This window comes from Otolemur garnettii, unplaced genomic scaffold (assembly GCF_000181295.1).
Source record: "Otolemur garnettii isolate 467f Iridium unplaced genomic scaffold, OtoGar3 scaffold00299, whole genome shotgun sequence".
NCBI lineage: Eukaryota > Metazoa > Chordata > Mammalia > Primates > Galagidae > Otolemur > Otolemur garnettii.
This window is the reverse complement of record NW_003852694.1, coordinates 302,871-303,884: the sequence shown is the minus strand read 5'-3', so window position 1 is coordinate 303,884 and position 1,014 is coordinate 302,871. Positions and strand designations below refer to the sequence as shown.

General features: G+C 43.0%; 1 protein-coding gene across 1 annotated transcript in view; it reads left to right on the top strand.

The window, feature by feature from the left end:
• Positions 1-1,014, top strand: part of TMEM52B (transmembrane protein 52B) — a 12,952-nt gene that overhangs the window by 10,063 nt on the left and 1,875 nt on the right. Inside the window, exon 4 of the mRNA XM_012813758.2 lies at positions 138-307. Coding sequence (XP_012669212.2) covers positions 138-307 — 170 coding nt within the window. The remainder of the gene's footprint in view (positions 1-137; positions 308-1,014) is intronic.

Sequence of the window (1,014 nt, the reverse complement as noted above, 5' to 3'; positions counted from 1 at the left end):
AGCCCCATATACCGGAGGTGGCGGGTTCAAACCCGGTCCGGCCAAAAACTGCAAAAAAAAAAAAAAAAAAGACTGATATGCCAAAGTTGGGAAACAAGCCAATCTCAGAGGTCCCCATTGCCTGTGGGCTCCTGCAGGTTGCTGGTGGCAATTGGTGCCTTGGTCCTGCTGTGTGGCCTGACTTCCCTGTGCTTCCGCTGCTGCTGTCTGAGTCGCCAGCAAAATGGGGAAGAAGGAGGCCCACCACCCTATGAAGTGACCGTCATCTCTTTCGATCATGACAGCACTCTGCAGAGTACTATCACGTGTGAGTACACCAGCCTTATAGCATAGGAGAGGGACCCAGATTTAAAATGAATGATTAGGGGGGTATTGAAGTGATATTGACAATGTCAGGACTCACTTCCAGAAGCCTCATGATGCAGTGACCTGGGGCTCTCACCGATGCTCCTTGCTCAAATATTTGTCTCGCTGATGATAGAGTGAAAAAAAGGAGTGAAATATTAGAGACAACATTGGAAATGTTTTGTAGAAAGAATTACCCAGCGTGTAAACAATCATTCTGTTAAAAACTATTTTAAATTCTGAGCATAACTCTTTTTCAAAATGTCTTGGAGTTTGTGAGAACCTACATTTTCTATTATCTGCACTATTTTATCTTTTTATTTATTCATTTATATTTTTTGAGACATAGTTTTAAGTTATCACCGGGGGCAGAGTGCGATGGTGTCACAGCTCACAGTAACATCAAACTCTTGGGCTCAAGCAATCCTCTTGCCTCAGTTTTTCTATTTCTAGTAGAGATGGGGATCCTGCTTTTGCTCAGGCTGGTCTTGAACCTGTGAACTCAGGCAATCCACCTGCCTCTGCCTCCCAGAGGGCTAGGATTACAGGCACGAACCACTGCGCCCAGCCCCTATTTTATATTTTTAAATAAATCAGTGGTGATGTGTACTTTGAGTTCTTTATTCTTCTAGTCTTGATACACCAGATTTTTTTTTTTTTTTTTTTTTT